Genomic DNA, 14993 nt, shown 5'->3' with positions numbered 1-14993 from the left:
CTGAAGGGAAGAATGGGACTGATCAGACTGGGGAAGTTGGTTCCACAGGTGAGAGAAAAGAGGAACAATTGAGTGGAGGTAAGGAGCGATCCTGGATTTTGGAAATTTAACAAGAGGCAGGTTATTGTCAGACCATGTGCGCCCTGCAGAAACATGGGAAGGACAGAGTGAAGAGTGGGCAGAGGCTGCAACACCAAAAAGGATGCGATAGAATACAGAGAGGCCACCAAAATGTCTGTGATACGTGAGTGACAGGCCGAGTCACTCGGCTTCATTGCGAGATATTCCAATGATTTTGAGGGCCTTGCTTTCTATGGCGTCAAGAAGGGCAAGGTGTGATGGCGACACCAGTCCAAAGGGGATAGCAGTACTCCATCAACTGTGAATGAAGGCCTTGTAATTGTCAAAAGGTCAGATTGGCCAAGGAAAGATCTTGCACAATGAAGGATGCCCCGTTGGCGGCTGGCTTTGGAGGCCATCTTGGAAATAAGATCTGCCAAAGAAAGATCATGGCTGATGTGAAGCCTAAAAGTTTGAAGGACTTAACCTCTCTAAGTGCTTTGTTTAGGAAGTAGATGGGAGGGTTTGCAAGACGGTCCTTTCGAAGAGACAGAGTAAGTGTGTGGGATTTGTTTGAGATTGAAAGACATATTCCAAGTGTTGGACCAGCTCCTCATTCTATCATAGTCTGCAGAGAGGGAAGAGGCTGTCTGTCTGAAGCATGAGAGATGATACGGCATTAGCAAATAATCGGCAAGAGATGAGCAGGATTTTCCAAGGAATCAGAAAGATTATTGATGAAGATGAGGAACAAGACTGGGCTCAAGACACTGCTTTGGGTCCACTCCAGCCTTGACAGGGAGAGGAGATTAGAGGAACAAGTTGAGAGGTACATGCTGACAATGGGAGTGGAGGAAGTCAGTGATCCATGAGAGGAAGTGGCCTTGAATAACATACGCAGAGAGTTTGGAGATCAAGGTGGGGTGCTCGACTGTATCAAATGCTCGAGATATGTCCAGAGAGACGGCCCTGAGCTCATGTCTGAGATTGAGGGCTTCCATCCATTGTTGGCATTTACGTGAGGATTGGATACAATAAGCAAGGGAACAAGGAACGATGAAGATAAAATACAAAACAAATACCATCGATGTCAGAAGCAACTGTTTGGACAGTGGAAGGTGTGTAATCATGAGGTTGGTGTGAAGCACGAGATGTCCTCATGTGGAGCAAACAGCTCCACAGATGGTTGTTTTTGCCGATCAATCTAATATCTGATGATATCGCATGAAGAAGAACCGAATGCCACCGGAGATTGAGGAATCGAAAACATGAACTCGCGGTGAAGAACACACCATCCGTCGTTGAAGGGGAGACCAACTCTGGCCAAGGATCTTTACGGATGGAACTTTGACGAGTCAATCACAGAACAGCGCAAGTTTGAAACGGTAATTTATGGTCTAAAATCTAAATGATGAATTCACATTTGCTTAGATTATGGATTAGCACGGAGGGACAAGGCTGGGGTTGTCTGTCGTTTAGCATCAAAAGGTAGCTTCTTCCCAGGTAAAGTGGAGCTTTTAAAAAGGTTTCTGATATACCACGTGGGTATTTGAGATGGACCAGAAAATGGACACATCTGAGGACTTTACTTTGTCATGGTGACATAATGCTGTCCAATCCATGAATGTCGTTGCGTGCCAGAGAAATATCCTTGGACAGACACCATTTGCACAAACCAACAGCCTGAACAAAAGATGGGTTACACCATCTGCTGTGGTGAAAACTAGGCCCAAAAGCCGACTCAACGGGCACAACCTCGAGATGGCTTGTGGACATTGGAGGGACCACATTCGAGAATTTCCACCACACTACACGACCAAACAACGTCAGCGAGTTGTCATTTCACTTCCTTTTCATGACACAAGACATTTCATTGTATGTTCGAGATTTAAATACGCTTTTCTCATCGGTTCATCAATATATCAACTTACTTGTTGCTGAAGCTGTGAGTTGTTGAGCAGACGTGTGGGGCTGTCGGGCCCCTCATGGCAGCCAATGGGCATAGGCACGGCATAGCACGGGTGTTTGCTCATAGGCCGGTATATTTCATGCATAAACTCCTCGGGGGGAAGAGAACGCCTGAGGGTAGATTGGGGAAAGAGAGTTGGGAGGGAGGGGTTTAGGGTATGATCATGTGAGGTTTCCTCATGTCCTGCCATCTTGTACAGAGATGTACAATTGTGTATGAGCATTCATGAATCATCCTCTTTGTAAATCATCGTACTACAATTGTACCCTCTGGCTCTGCTTAGACAAAAAGGTCTTTCTTTCCCAAATCCCATCTTTTATCACTCCATCTTCATTTCCTTGTAGCCCTGTTTTCTACCATTTTAAATTGGCTTGCGCCTCACTTATATACACTCCTTCAAAGCTATACTCATTATCATCTCTCAATATATCCTCAATACAGCGGCAAAAAGGGTTGGCGTCAGGAAGGGCATCCGGCCGTAAAACATTGCTTCAAAAAGGGGACCGAAAAAACAACAACAACCACGGTTCCCGAAAAAGGCCAACCCCCGCTTGCGGGGAAAAATGGCCTCTAAAGGTGGTTATAATATATCCTCAGTTAGTTCCTGATTTGCTTTACCCATGTTGATTTGTCATTTGCTCTTTCGCAAGACCCAAATTAAATAAACACCTGATATTTTAACAAATTCTCATTACACTAACCCAGTCAGAAACGAGAACATCACTCGGTAGAGCGCATGCCTCCGCCAGGCTGAACAGTTTATGTTTTGTATCCCAATGATAGGCCGGATCTGGATTCGGACCTGAACCAAAATCGAATTGGCTTGTCCTTGTCACCTAACCATCTCCTCCCCCAAGTTTAGTGATAACACGCCCACAACTTTTAAAAATATCATACTACGTATCGCTTTTCGCCCAATCTCAAAATGGTTAAGAATCACTTAAAAAAATTAAATAACTCTCGTATCCGAATCCACATTCAGATCTCCACCAAAATTGAATCAATTCTTCCTTGTCAGACACCCAACCGGTCCACCAGGTTTTGTCCAAATCCGTCCATAACTTTTTGAGATATCCTCCTATATGTCGTTTTTGGCCTTATCACCCAATGGTGAAGAATCACTTTTAAAATTCTAGTAGCCGGATCTGAATCCGGATCTTTACCAAAATCGAATCTATTTGTCCTTGTCAGACACCCAACCGGTCCACCAAGTTTCGTCCAAATCCATTCATAACTTTTTGAGATATCCTGCTATGTATCGTTTTTGGCCCTATCTCCCAATGGTGAAGCACGACTCGACTCGAAAATAAATTCGAGTAGCCGGATCCGAATCCGGATCTTCACCAAAATCGAATCATTTCGTCCTCGTCACATATGCTACATCTCTGCCAATTTTCGTACGAATCCGTCCACAACTTTTTGAGATATTTTGTTCACAAACGGCCAAACAGACAGACAGGGGTGAAAACATAACCTCCATACACCTTTGGTGGCGGAGGTAACTGGAATGGCACTTGGTGGAGAGCATACCTCCACCAGGCTTGAGAGTTTACGTTTTGTATTCCTGATCTCAATCCAGACTGGAACCATTATCTAATCGGCTTGTTCTGGTCACTTACCCAACTCATCAACAAAGTTTTGTCATAATCCATCCACAACATTTTGAAATATCGTGCTATATATCGTTTTTGGCTCCATCTCTGAATGGCGATCAAGAATCACTTTAAAAATTAATAAACCCTCGGATCCGGATTTTCACCAAAATTGAATCAATTCGTCCTTGTCACACACCCAACCTGTCCACCAAGTTTCGTTAGAATCCGTCCACAACTTTTTTGAGATATCCTGCTCACAGACAGATAAGCAAATATAACCTGAAAATATAACCTCCGTCCACCTTCGGTGGCAGAGGTAACACACTAACACAAGTTGTTAACCTCAATCCTAACCCTCACAAAGATTCAGAATTACCAATCGCGGCATTTGATCGTGTGTTTCTCTAAATAATGTAATTTAGGCAAAAAAAAACATTCCAAACAGTACATTTCTCATTCATGATAAACTAGCATAGTTTGTACGAGTATTTTTCTTTGTTTATTTGATTCCACGACAACTCAAGTTTCACATCCCTGGAGAAAAGGCTTTTCGTTCACCAATCTGAAACTTTGGGTTAAACTCGCATCTGACAACAGTTTCTCAAAGCTAAACAACCTGAGCACACACAAGTTTTGTGTGTTCAGCTAACTCAGTTCCAGCCTGCGGAAAAAGAAAAACCATGCGGTTCAAAACCTCAAAAAGGCGACGATTCACAGGCAGTAGTGAATGCGGTGCGAGGCTGTTGCTGAAGGCTCGCGGTTAGTAAGGGAGGGCTGAGGGGAGAGGTTCAGCTGCGCAAGGCACAGTTAGGAACAGGAGGTGCTTTGTGTCGAGAGAAACCCTTCTTAGCAGCGAATTGGATGAACAGGTGGGGCTCGCACCCTCCCTCTGTGTGAAAGCTGCCATCTTCGACAGGAATTCCTGACCAAGGTGATATGTATAATAATCTCCAAACGCTCTCGAGATCACAGCTGAAGAAGATGGCACTTCATTGTGATCACATGTATCATCTCTGGACACTCTCAGAGCCAAGAAAATGGAGGGTGTGGGAGGAAGCCACAATGGGCACAATTTGATTATTTCATTACATTGTGCTCCTTTATCAACTATTATTATAATAGGTGCTTTTATAATGCATCACAACCCACATATTGACTGACATCAGTTCACAATAAACATTCGCAATAAAGGTTTCATTTCACATCTGAAAACAGAGAATAATGACTGGAACTCCATCTGCCAACCCGTAGCCCAAGAAAAATCCACACTCAGGACCAACCCATGCTCTCGCTCTGCCAAATCAGACCAAGACCAACCAATGTCCTCGCTCCACAACATCAGAACAAGCCCAACTCATGTCCTCCCTCCACAAAGTCAGAACAAGACCAAACCATGTCCTCGCTCCACAACATCAGAACAAGATCAACCCACTTCCTCGCTCCACAACATCAGAACAAGCCCAACCCATGTCCTCCCTCCACAAAGTCAGAACAAGACGAACCCACGTCCCCACTCCACAAAATTGGAACAAGACCAACCCACGTCCCCGCTCCACAAAGTTAGAACAAGACCAACCCACGTCCTCGTTCCACAACATCAAAACAAGATCAACCCACTTCCTCGCTACACAAAATCGGAACAAGACCAACCCACTTCCTCGCTCCACAAAATCAGAACAAGACCAACCCACATACCCACTCCACAACATCAGAACAAGACCAAACCCACATCCTCACTCCAGAAAGTCAGAACAAGCAAAACCCACGTCCTCGCTCCACAAAATCGGAACAAGACCAACCCACGTCTCCGCTCCACAAAATCAGAACAAGACCAAACCACGTCCTCGCTCCACAACATCAGAACAAGACCAACCCACTTCCTCGCTCGACAACATCAGAACAAGACCAACCCACGTCCTCACTCCACAAAGTCAGAACAAGACCAACGCAAGTCCTAGCTCCACAACATCAGAACAAGACTAACCCATGTCCTCGCTCCACAACATCAGAACAAGCGCTACCCACGTCATCGCTCCACAAAATCAGAACAAGACCAACCCACATCCTCACTCCACAAAGTCAGAACAAGACCAACGCAAGTCCTAGCTCCACAACATCAGAACAAGACTAACGCATGTCCTCGCTCCACAACATCAGAACAAGCTCTACCCATGTCATCGCTCCACAAAATCAGAACAAGACCAACTCACATCCTCGCTCCACAACATCAGAACAAGACCAACCCACTTCCTCGCTCGACAACATCAGAACAAAACCAACCCACGTCCTCGCTGCACAAAGTCAGAACAAGACCAACCCAAGTCCTAGCTCCACAACATCAGAACAAGACTAACTCATGTCCTCGCTCCACAACATCAGAACAAGCTCTACCCACGTCATCGCTCCACAAAATCAGAACAAGACCAACCCACATTCTCGCTCCACAACATCAGAACAAGCTCAACCCACGTCCTCACTCCACAACATCAGAACAAGACCAACCCACGTCCTTGCTCCACAGCATCAGAATAAGACCAACCCACGTCCTCGCTCCACAACATCAGAACAAGCTCAACCCACGTCCTCACTCCACAACATCAGAACAAGACCAACCCACGTCCTCGCTCCACAACATCAGAACAAGCTCAACCGACGTCATCGTTCCACAAAATCAGATCAAGACCAACCCACGTCCTTGCTCCACAACATCAGAACAAGCTCAACCCATGTCATCACTCCACAAAATCAGAACAAGACCAACCCAAGTGCTCGCTCCACAAAATCTCATCCGGATCGCTCAGTCACATAAAACAACCACCCAATGGTGGTGGCCATGGTTGCTGGCGCCACTACTGGGAACCGGCCTGCCCGTTTAAAGGCTGAGTGCATGGAGGGCGGCATTGCCGTACCACACCAGCGAATCGGTGGTGATACTGACACCAGTCTGAATTGTCACTGCGTTCAGGGTTATTGCCCATGCATTGGTGATTGTTAGTCAATCCACCGCCACCCACTTTGTAGGTACAAAGTTTGTTATGGACTATCGCGGCGATCTGCTCTTGCCATCTGAGGTTTGGACATGGACCTGCATCAGTGATGGCATTAGCGGGTGGTAGTACGGCAGTATCGTTGGTGTCGTCAGTTGTTGGAGGACAAAAAATTGTTGTGTAGCCATTGCATGTGGGCAGTCAATTATAGCTGCAGAGAGTCGACCAGCCGACGTAGCCATGTTGGCTTCCAGAACCGCATCGGCGGTTGCAGCATGTTGTGTCAGTTCCAAGTTGGCATGAGCTAACACACAATGCACCTGGTGCGGTGATTTGATTTAGAGAGAAACACGTGATGTATAAACCGAGAATTATCGGCATATTCACAGCCTAATATTTGTTGGTTGTGGCGAAGCAAATGAGACGGCTTGGAATCACCCAACTCGATGTGGAAAGAACAGCTACAGATGCAAAATGTTTAAAATTCGATTCATCAGACTAGAGTACCCAGTTCTATTGTTCAGTCCCCAATCTTGGTGTTGCTTTGCAAATTCAAGTCTTTTCGCCTTATTCTGTGGTCTCAGCGAGTCAGCAGTGGTTTATTTGCTGCACATCTGCCATGGAGACCTGCTGCAATCAGCCATATTAGCACAGTGCTGGACGAGAAGTCAATGTTCAGGCCTGCTTTCATTTAATTTGTCAGTTACTGACCTGAACTTCTATCGTGTACGCTGAGCAACTTCAAGTGCTTGTCTTTCCTTGGGGAAGGTTCTTCTGGGTATTTCTGGCCTTTTCTTGTCTTGTACAGAACTAGTTTCTTTCAGAAATCCAACGTGTTCCTCACACCATTGTAGATCTTCAGCTTTTCTGCTCTTTTCCTTCATCGCGTGCCCTCTTCTCGCAGAGTTCGGATCTTCACACGCTCTTCTGTTGAAAGTTGCTTCCTTGGCGCGATTCTGGACCCACTCATCGACTTTCAAACAAGGGAACAAACCGATGAAAATGAATTATATATATTCAATAATTTGCAACTTTTCTTGTGCTTTCTTGTAATTCACATGAATCTAACTGGTGTTGATTACTTCAATAATTTATTATTTACTTTATAAAAGTATACAAACTGTTTCCTACATAAGTATTTTCTTTGTGGTACATCGATATTACGAGCACACGATGATATAATATGTAAAGCAAAAATAAAACGTTTCTAGTTTCCTAATTTATTTTATATACTTGAAGTTAACTGTGATATTAAATTGACTTTCACAGGAACTTTAATTATTGTCTTCCGAAATTGCACACTTCTAACTTCCCACAAATGTTGTAGGCTATGAGCCAGACCCCCCAAATTGACCGGTCGGTACCAGATGGAGTAAGGCTCATTGTGATTTTTAGCAAGATATATGTCCCTAGATATGAAAAAAAAGTGATAGCAGTGTATAACTCTCGGCCATCTCTGTGTTATCACCCGAAATATTATTGTTACTGATCGCGGTTTAGGATGTTGTTTGCCGAGCGAAGGCTCCGCGACCGAACAGTTGTTCCCCGACTCACCCGATTCACCCAGAACTTTGGCCGTATCGCACCGCAGCTGCCCAATCTGGAAAAGACTAAAACGACGAAATGCAAAGAGGAAAAGGAATAAGACGAGAAGACGGACAGAAGAGTAATTGGATTTATTATACACACAAGCAAAAAGAAAGCAGTCACGTTTATTTACAACACATAAGACGCAGGTGACACAGTGCAAATACTAGCTTATACAGACTTAATTAAATACCCAGGGACAAGACACACAGAACAAACTCACGTACACAAGAAGGGTGGAAAGGCAGGAGGTGGATGGCTGGAGGGAGAGGAAGGTCCAAGGGGGTCCTGCAGCACGATCGGCGCGTTTAGCAGCCGCCGTTCCTTCGCGGCCCTGCTCAAAACCGCCGTCCAGGCCCCAAGCGGCTGTTGGGTGTTGTTGCTGCTGTGGCCGCCGCTTGCTTTGCCAGGACTCGTCTGACTCGTCTGGTCCAAACCCTCAACTCAACAACACTCTTGCACGTCTCCCTGTCCAACCACTCTTTCTCTCTTGGTCCAACCACTCTTTCTCTTTCTTGGTCCAACCACTCTTTCTCTCTCTTGGTCCACTCACTCCTCACCACCGACCACCCCCGCTTCTTGCGCGCGCGCCTTTATAGCGCCTCCGGCGATCAAGCCGCCGGCCTTCAGGACACGCCCCTCGGTGTGCTCACCTCGGCCCTGGTTGGTCACGCGACCCTCTGGCTCCGCCCTTGATGACGACGGGCGGGCAAGCCCCTCTTCCCCGACCCGAGCACATGTTCAATGGTGGTTTTGGAGGGGATGTAATTGGCAATCGAGGCTTGGCAATGACGAAAGGGGATGTGAAAGGAAATGGAGATTTTGGGGATGGGAATGAAAGGGGATCTATTCTCTTTCACTGGTGCAATGGAGTACTTCAATTAATGGGAGACACAGCCTTACCCTAAAACACAGAATAAGATATAACTATCGAACAGGGGTATTCTATTATTGGCTGACGTGTATGCTTGTGGACTAATTATGGGATGCCCTTTCACCTTTACACAGCTCCGGAGGCAGGGGGCGCAGAATAAACAATAATAATAATAATAAAGCACACAATCAAAAAAATACAGTCCTCATATCCGCAACATTATTATACGCCTGCTTCGCTTCGCCAAAAAATGTGATATTTGCTAAAATTGGAATAAATATGTTTTTAAGGACCACAGAGTGCCAATAATTTGCATACTGGATGCCAACTAATATAGTAATAGAAATATAGAACATTTGTGGGGGTTATTTATCAAAATATTGATATAATGACAAAAAATATGTTAAATTTAGTGAAAAAGTGGTCGAAATCGCTTCGAGTTCAGAATTCACATTGTACATTTTTGTCAATATTTCAAAAATGAAAACTCCCAGAGTAACATTTGACCCCTCAAAATCTTTGCAAGGAACCACTGCATTGGAATATATCATTACTTTGTAATATGGTGGTTGTTTGGGGCACATATTTTGGCAAAGTTCAAAATATGTTCAACCATACCCCCTAATTTTGATATTTTGGAACGAAACATAGCTTTTGAACATTTTAGGTTTATTCGTCTACTACTTTTGGTATCTCAGTGTAATTTTTGGTATTAGCTAGTATCCTAAAGTAGGTTTGTAACATCAGCTACATTATATTTCACAATGCATGCAAACCTGCTCCACACTCTAGGTTTATCATGATCTCTCGAACAAATACGATCTCGATCTCGATCTCGGCACTCTGTGGTCCTTAAAAACATATTTATTCCAATTTTAGCAAATATCACATTTTTTGGTGAAGCGAAGCAGGCGTATAATAATATTTCGGGTGATAACACAGAGATGGCCGAGAGTTATACACTGCTATCACTTTTTTTTCATATCTAGGGACATATATCTTGCTAAAAATCACAATGAGCCTTACTCCATCTGTATGGTACCGACCAACCCCCTTGGCTCATAGCCTATTTAATGAGGAATAGCACCACACACGTGAAAATAGGCCAAACTTTTGCACACTGCTGTTTACTGAACCTATTTATACATTCAATACATACATACATAGCCTAAAAGTATGTACACTCCCCTTTGAACCATATAGCTTGGATCCAAATCTCCAACACGCTAAACACTGTCAAACTGGTGTTTTACATGCAACACGATGCAGTCTGTGGAAGACCTGGGATAAAAATTTGCTCCGGCCAACCTCAACAGAGAGTGGGAATAATTTAAGTCAATAAAGGATTAGTAAATATAACTAATGTTAGGTGTTTCACAAAGCATGACAGAGTCAAACCTGCATTCTTAGAATTACTAAAGAACAATGGCTGAATACCTTTTTTCAATCCACACCAAGGGGTTTTGATATAATAACACTTCACGAGGGGAGCTTTGTGTAATGGAACATTCACATCGAAGAACCGAGAATTACAATCTCTCCTCGGGACTTCCATCCGCAGCCTTCTTTGGAAGTATGCAATGGGCCAAAGCGCACAAGGTTCCCAGTAAACTGTTTCTCTTTTACCATATCAGGCAATAATACTATGGTAACATAACCTCTGACCCTTGGAAAGAATTCCAAAAAGTGTGAGGATAAGAAAACAGCTGGAGAAAAGGAACACGGCAGAGAAAGTGCAGAGAAAGCGAGGCAGAGATAATGCAGGGAACCCAAGGCAGAGAGAGAGAGGAGAGTCAGAGAGAGAGAGATGAGGCAGAGAGAGAGAGAGGAGGGAGAGAAAGAGAGGGGTGGCAGAGAAAGAGAGGAGCGGCAGAGAAAGGGAGAGAGGGGCAGAGAAAGGGAGAGGAAGAGAGAAAGAGAGAGAGGGCAGAGAAAGAGAGAGAGAGAGGAGCAGAGAAAGAGAGAGAGGGGCAGAGAAAGAGAGAGAGAGAGACAGAGAGAGAGAGAGGGGGCAGAGAAAGAGAGGGAGGGGCAGAGAAAGTGAGAAGAGAGAGAGAGGGGGGCAGAGAAAGAGAGAGCGGGGGAGGAGAAAGAGAGAGAGGGGCGGAGAAAGAGAGAGGGGGCAGAGAAAGAGAGAGAGGGCAGAGAAAGAGAGAGAGGAGAAGAGAAAGAGAGAGAGGAGCAGAGAAAGAGAGAGGGGCAGAGAAAGAGAGAGAGAGAGATGGGGCAGAGAAAGACAGAGAGATGGGGCAGAGAAAGAGAGAGAGATGGGGCAGAGAAAGAGAGAGAGAGGGGGCAGAGAAAGAGAGAGCGGGGGAAGAGAAACAGAGAGCGGGGGAAGAAAAAGAGAGAGAGGAGCAGAGAAAAGAGAGAGAGTGGCAGAGAAAGAGAGAGAGGAGAAGAGAAAGAGAGAGAGGAGCAGAGAAAGAGAGAGGGGCAGAGAAAGAGAGAGAGAGATGGGGCAGAGAAAGACAGAGAGATGGGGCAGAGAAAGAGAGAGAGATGGGGCAGAGAAAGAGAGAGAGAGGGGGCAGAGAAAGAGAGAGCGGGGGAAGAGAAACAGAGAGCGGGGGAAGAAAAAGAGAGAGAGGAGCAGAGAAAAGAGAGAGAGAGGCAGAGAAAGAGAGAGGGGGCAGAGAAAGAGAGAGAGGGCAGAGAAAGAGAGAGAGGAGAAGAGAAAGAGAGAGAGGAGCAGAGAAAGAGAGAGGGGCAGAGAAAGAGAGAGAGAGAGATGGGGCAGAGAAAGACAGAGAGATGGGGCAGAGAAAGAGAGAGAGATGGGGCAGAGAAAGAGAGAGAGAGGGGGCAGAGAAAGAGAGAGCGGGGGAAGAGAAACAGAGAGCGGGGGAAGAAAAAGAGAGAGAGGAGCAGAGAAAAGAGAGAGAGAGGCAGAGAAAGAGAGAGGGGGCAGAGAAAGAGAGAGAGGGCAGAGAAAGAGAGAGAGGAGAAGAGAAAGAGAGAGAGGAGCAGAGAAAGAGAGAGGGGCAGAGAAAGAGAGAGAGAGAGATGGGGCAGAGAAAGACAGAGAGATGGGGCAGAGAAAGAGAGAGAGATGGGGCAGAGAAAGAGAGAGAGAGGGGGCAGAGAAAGAGAGAGCGGGGGAAGAGAAACAGAGAGCGGGGGAAGAAAAAGAGAGAGAGGAGCAGAGAAAAGAGAGAGAGTGGCAGAGAAAAAGAGAGAGGAGAAAGAGAGAGAGGGCAGAGAAAGAGAGAGAGGGGGGCAGAGAAAGAGAGAGCGGGGGAAGAGAAACAGAGAGAGGAGCAGAGAAAGAGTGAGAAGGGCAGAGAAAGAGAGAGAGGGGCAGAGAAAGAGAGAGAGAGGGGGCAGAGAAAGAGAGAGAGAGGCAGAGAAAGAAAGGAGCAGAGAAAGAGAGAGGGGCAGGAAAACGAGGGGCAGAGAAAGAGAGAGCAGGGGAAGAGAAAGAGAGAGCAGGGGAAGAGAAAGAGAGAGAGGGGCAGAGAAAGAGAGAGAGAGAGAGAGAGGGGCAGAGAAAGAGAGAGGGGCAGAGAAAGAGAGAGATGGGGCAGAGAAAGAGAGAGAGAGGGGGGGGGGCAGAGAGAGAGAGAGAGGGGCAGAGAAAGAGAGATTGGGGGAGGAGAAAGAGAGAGGGGCAGAGAAAGAGAGAGTGGGGGAGGACAAGGAGAGAGAGGGTCAGAGAAAGAGAGAGAGGGCAGAGAAAGAGAGAGAGGGCAGAGAAAGAGAGAGATGGGGCAGAGAAAGAGAGAGAGATTGGGGCAGAGAAAGAGAGAGAGGGCAGAGAAAGAGAGAGATGGGGCAGAGAAAGAGAGAGAGATGGGGCAGAGAAAGAGAGAGAGATGGGGCAGAGAAAGAGAGAGAGATGGGGCAGAGAAAGAGAGAGAGATGGGGCAGAGAAAGAGAGACAGGGCAGAGAAAGAGAGAGAGGGCAGAGAAAGAGAGAGAGGGCAGAGAAAGAGAGAGAGGGGCAGAGAAAGAGAGAGGGGGCAGAGAAAGAGAGAGCGGGGCAGAGAAAGAGAGAGGGGGCAGAGAAAGAGAGAGGGGCAGATAAAGAGAGAGAGGGCAGAGAAAGAGAGAGATGGGGCAGAGAAAGAGAGAGAGATGGGGCAGAGAAAGAGGGAGGGGCAGAGAAAGAGGAGGAGAAAAAGAGAGGCAGAGAAAGACAGAGAAGCAGAGAGGCTTTCACTCTTCAAGCTCTTAATTATAAAAGATAGTAAAGACACAAATTGTACAACTGAAAGAATAGCCAAAATACACTATTGATTACATATTGTTATGTCGGTGGGGTAGAGGGATATATAGATTTAGGTAGATCTGCATAGGTAGGTGCTCCGATGTCACGAAGAAGAATCATCTCCATGTACGTAAGTCAAGGACCTGTCTAGCCCGGTTTGTCGGATTCAGGTGTAACTTCGTCCCCATTACGAGGAAGAAGGCATGTTAAGTAGTTCTAGGGTTTATGCTAATTCCCCAGTGTGTCGTCCCCTCTGTGATCATTCCGGTGTCCCTTATGACAACACATCACATACATTAGCTAGGCCCAATAGAGCAACACATTAATTAAATTCCTCCGCAGCCACAATGACTTAGGGACGAACAGACTGGGAGCGGCCGCACACAACGCCGGTATGATGAGCAAACATCGAACAGGCAGGCTGAGAGCCACACCCAGGAGAACTCGTGATTGACAGGGGGGAGGGGCGAGTTGGAAGCAGGTCGCTGATTGGAGAGTGGGGAAGATGAAGGACGTGCCACAATGACGTGACACGATGACGTAACACCAAAGGCGCGAGACGCTCGGCCAATTAGTGTGAAGGGCGCAAAGCACGACCAACTAGCGACGTGCTCATTGGAGGAAAAACACCAGGACGTGTGGGAGGCGCGAAAGGTCACAAGGAAACGACGCACTGGTTGGAGGTAGCTGACGTGAAGGGGAAGAGAGCTGACGTGATAGGACAGGCAGTAAAACCACTCGCTGGCCGACATCTTGTAGCTTCTCGTTCTTGGACTCATCCTGCCCGGACCTTTCTCACCTTCTCTTCCGTTTGGACCTCTTCCCTTTTTGCCTTTCGTTCCCGTTTGGAGTTTTGCTTGGTGGATGTTGGAAAGACGGTGGGGCACCGACAATCATCCTCTCCTGGTGCCTGCGTGGGAGTGCTGTGCTGTGGGGCGTGGGACGGACCGTGCAGCGAGGCCGGTGTTCGTGCCAACGCTCGAGCGGTCCGCGCCAGACAGAGCCTGGACGATGAGCCAACCAACCGGTTTTGATGTGTCAAGCAGGGTCACAGGCCTGTTTGCGATGCTACTGTACGTCGGTGGAACATCTGAGCTGGACAATCGATGTGCTGATACTCACTCATGCCTGGCAACCAAATTGTGGTTAGAGAGGACACCGCACCGGACGTGGAGCACCTTTCGTATTGGGTGTTAATTATCCAAACCAAAACTGCATGTACTAGCCAATATACTTGCGATCGGGACATTTGAATCACCCCGAGACCAAGTGGATTTGGAATGTGTATTAAACAACAATAATGCCGAAAATACAAAGAAGCATTACAATCTGGGCAGTAATAAAACCCGTACGCACCCTCACGTAAACAAACAATCGGTAGATTCTTAACTTCTTAATGTGAGCCCTCAGGAATGGAAATTTCAAAAACAAAGAAAAAACTAAGTTAGGCTGAATCGACTCAGTTTTTCATGCTCTTTCCAATGGTGCAACTCTCATCACCCACTCATTTCCATCCAATTAGCCACTCAAGGTTTGGTTCATGGAAAAAAAACTTGGTCAAACTTCAGAGAGATAAATATTTGGCCCCTTCCCCCCCTCTCTTCCTGTCTTTTTTATATTTTTCAAAAATATCCTGAAATTCGAAGGATTTAAATGCATCTCTGGTGGCCATTACGAGGGTTTTTGTCAAACACCCCTCACCTGCCCATAC

At 46.3% G+C, this 14993-nt stretch overlaps 1 protein-coding gene across 3 annotated transcripts in view; it reads right to left on the bottom strand.

Annotated features, from left to right (window-relative positions):
- Nucleotides 1-14993, bottom strand: part of LOC137437914 (transcription cofactor vestigial-like protein 4) — a 41256-nt gene that overhangs the window by 9530 nt on the left and 16733 nt on the right. For all 3 annotated transcript variants that reach the window (XM_068132646.2, XM_068132647.2, XM_068132648.2), the window contains exon 3: nt 1992-2139. In XM_068132646.2, coding sequence (XP_067988747.2) covers nt 1992-2139 — 148 coding nt within the window. The remainder of the gene's footprint in view (nt 1-1991; nt 2140-14993) is intronic.

The sequence above is a fragment of the Myxine glutinosa genome, assembly GCF_964187855.1.
Source record: "Myxine glutinosa chromosome 12 unlocalized genomic scaffold, kmMyxGlut1.1 SUPER_12_unloc_2, whole genome shotgun sequence".
NCBI lineage: Eukaryota > Metazoa > Chordata > Myxini > Myxiniformes > Myxinidae > Myxine > Myxine glutinosa.
Note: the sequence above shows the minus strand (reverse complement) of the source record. Positions and strands in the feature narration are given on the sequence as shown.